Source organism: Durio zibethinus, chromosome 13, assembly GCF_047325235.1.
Source record: "Durio zibethinus cultivar Kanyao isolate XHJ-2024 chromosome 13, ASM4732523v1, whole genome shotgun sequence".
NCBI lineage: Eukaryota > Viridiplantae > Streptophyta > Magnoliopsida > Malvales > Malvaceae > Durio > Durio zibethinus.
The window spans coordinates 4,778,608-4,781,724 of NC_143174.1; the positions used below are offsets into that span (position 1 = coordinate 4,778,608).

At 26.9% G+C, this 3,117-nt stretch overlaps 1 protein-coding gene across 1 annotated transcript; it reads left to right on the plus strand.

Annotated features, from left to right (window-relative positions):
- LOC111284124 (uncharacterized) lies at positions 1-868 on the plus strand. Its single transcript, XM_022872846.2, has one exon. It carries the CDS (start codon positions 109-111, stop codon positions 718-720), a length of 612 nt encoding a protein of 203 aa, XP_022728581.1. The 5' UTR covers positions 1-108; the 3' UTR covers positions 721-868.
- Positions 869-3,117: the final 2,249 nt, after the last annotated feature.

The following is a 3,117-nucleotide window of genomic DNA, read 5'->3' on the forward strand; positions in this document are numbered from 1 at the left end:
ATAAAAACGCAGGCCTTCCTCTTGTTTGTATTCTCTTGTATGTAAAGATAATCTTAATTACCCCTCTCTGTTTAATTCATCATTTCTCATTCAGATCATATATATAATATGGGCAATTCAATATCTCCATGTTTCCAACAAAACCCAAGGTCTTTAGTGAAGCTGATTTTCTGGGAAGGAAATACAAGAATCTTAACGGGAAAGCATATCGCGGGCGAGGTCATGTTTGAGTTTCCAGACAGGATGGTTTGCCATGCAGATTCTTTCTTCATTGGTCACCCCATCCCAGCTTTAGCCATAGACGATGACCTCATGCCAGGCCAAACTTACTTTGTTCTTCCCCTCGATCGCTTTGCATGCAATAATGTCTTGTCAGCTTCTTCTCTTGCTGCCTTAAACTCTAGCTCTAAACCAGCTCCAGTCAACTTTGGTCAGTGCCCTTTTGAGTATGTCAAAGATTCCAATGGTAGGGTTTTGATCAAGGTGGTGCCTGAGTTTATAACAAGGTTGATCAATCATAGAAGCAAAGAAGAAGGAACCGGGAGTCCTGGGAATAGTTTTCTTTGCAGCACCCCGGAGTTGAAAAAGCATTACGAGATGCTTGTTGGTCCTAAAGAACAAGTTTGGTCGCCTAAACTTGAGACGATTTCAGAGTATAAGATCAGGTTTTCACCTTGCAGGTTCATAGGGTTGGAGTGGAAACAAAAGGAGAAGCAATAATAGTTTATAATTTCTAATCATTTCCTATGGATGTAGATGTTTCCATTAAAGGTAAAAGGAGATATTTGATATAATTTTTCCTTTTATCATAATGGTTTCCACTTTGTTGTACAAACATAATTATAGCATTTGTTGAAAGATTTCTGCCCTTTTAATTGTTAATACTGAGAAATGTTATTATTAAAAATAGATATTGTTCTTTGTGATCAATATTGATCTTAATTTAATTATCTTGTAATTATTCATTAAATTCTTCAAAATTTCACCAATCTATATGTTGATTTACTTCTCCTTAACAACAATTAATTTGTGTGAGCATGCGGGCATGTGTGTGTATATATATATATATATAGGAATGGAAATTGGAGTGAAAATGATCATATGGATTGGCCCTGCAGAAGCCAGATGGAAGTTAAATATATCTTTGCTGCAGCCATTTTATCAGCGGTTTTAGATTCATTCATATGATAGCAAAGCGAAAACCTAAATCAAACATTTATGAAAAGAATCTGCCAAAAATTAAGCAAATGAAAAACTTCTGGCTGTGAAATCAATGAGTTTGTCATAAAAAGGATTAAATGGTTGATGACATGTTGAATGTATTAATTAATATCAAGAAGCAAAATAGAGGGGAACAAGAAAATGGAATCATATAAAAAATAAAAACACTAATATATGAGAACGGTTAGTTTTTTTTTTTTTTTTATCTATTGATTTCAATAGATTTAAAAAATGAATTAAACCATTTTTTCTTATTTTTACTTGTCTCTCTCTCTCTATTACATCTATTAAAATTAATAATTAAAAAAATATATAATTTTTTTTTATTTTTCACATTTTAAATTTATCCCTCTTCCTAGTATATATATATATATATATAGACACACATACACTATTATAGCTATAATTATATATGTGAGAGATGAACTATAATTTATACATGAAATGAATAATTATGTTCTTTCATATATATGATTTTGCTTTCCCATTTGGCTAGGGAAATTATATTGGCCTTACCAACTGCTTTATAATTAATCTATCAATAAAATATTAAATTTTAAATTTTAAGATTTAAATTCTAATAGTTTTATTATAAAAAAAATAAATCAGCCTTTATAGTATCTTTATATATGCACGGAAATTAAAATGTTAAAAATAATCTAACCTTAATTTAATTGTTTCATGAATTAATTTTTAAAAAATGAGAAAGTCAAATCTCAATACCGTATACCAAACAAATAAAAATGTTACAATGCCCTTACGATCATACATCTTTAATTGGGAAAAAGTGTATGTTGAAAATATAAACGTATATAAAAGTGGCAACGAAATCCAAACAAGAAACAGTGACAAATTAACTCACTACATTCTATGAACGTATGGGTACTCCTACATGATTGTTGAAGTACAAGTGTCAAACGATTAAGGGTAATTGGGTCTACTCCACGATAATTATGTTATTACAACTAGCTTTTTAATCCGTACAATATACGGAGTTTTTAATTAAAATTTTTATAATTATAATTTTATTTTTTAATTATTTATCTAATATATAATTATATATTTATAAATATTAAGTTATAATTAAATGATAATTTATATATAATATATTATAATTTATATTGTTCATCTAAAATAAGTTTATATTTTTTTAAATTTTTAAGAATTATAAAAATATTTTTTATTAAAAAATATTTTCTTCAATTTATTTGCTAAACACTAAAAATTTTGCTACTGTTTTTTTTCTTATTTGATAAAAAATCAAGAATCAATATTTAAATAGTTAAGATTAATAATTGTTTTTATCATAATATTAACTAGGTGGTATATATATATCATTATAAGAAAATAAAATATTAGTGACAGTTTTGTAGTAGCATTTCACTTACAAACGTTATTAACTTTTGTATTTTTATAAAATTTAATTCGTTTATTATCAAAACACCACTAAATATTTAAATAACAGTGTTGTTACTTACAAACACCACTCAATACTTGATATTAGCAGTATTTATCGACTAAAATGGCTTGAATAATCATGTCTTAAAAATTTGAGTGAATACTAAAAGTATTTTTGACAGAAAACGGCTTGAATAATCCCGTTAAAAAATTATAGAGAATTACTAAATATGTTTTTTGTAGATAATGCATTCAATAATCTCCTCATAAAAATATATATGTAATTATTGAAGGTATTTTCTACAAGAAACGACTTTAATAATTCTACTAAAAAATTTCACAGACTTATTGAAAGTATTTTTGATCAAAAACATCTTCAATAAATATTATATCAAAATTTTAATATCATACGGATGTTAACCATAAGGTGATAGATTCGATCAATTCCTTTAACTTTTTTTGGGTTTTTGTAGAGATTATTTATAATTGATTATTCTA

Bases quoted from the DNA above. Each gene is read 5' to 3' on its own strand.
- LOC111284124 (XM_022872846.2), top strand. From the start codon at position 109: ATGGGCAATTCAATATCTCCATGTTTCCAACAAAACCCAAGGTCTTTA.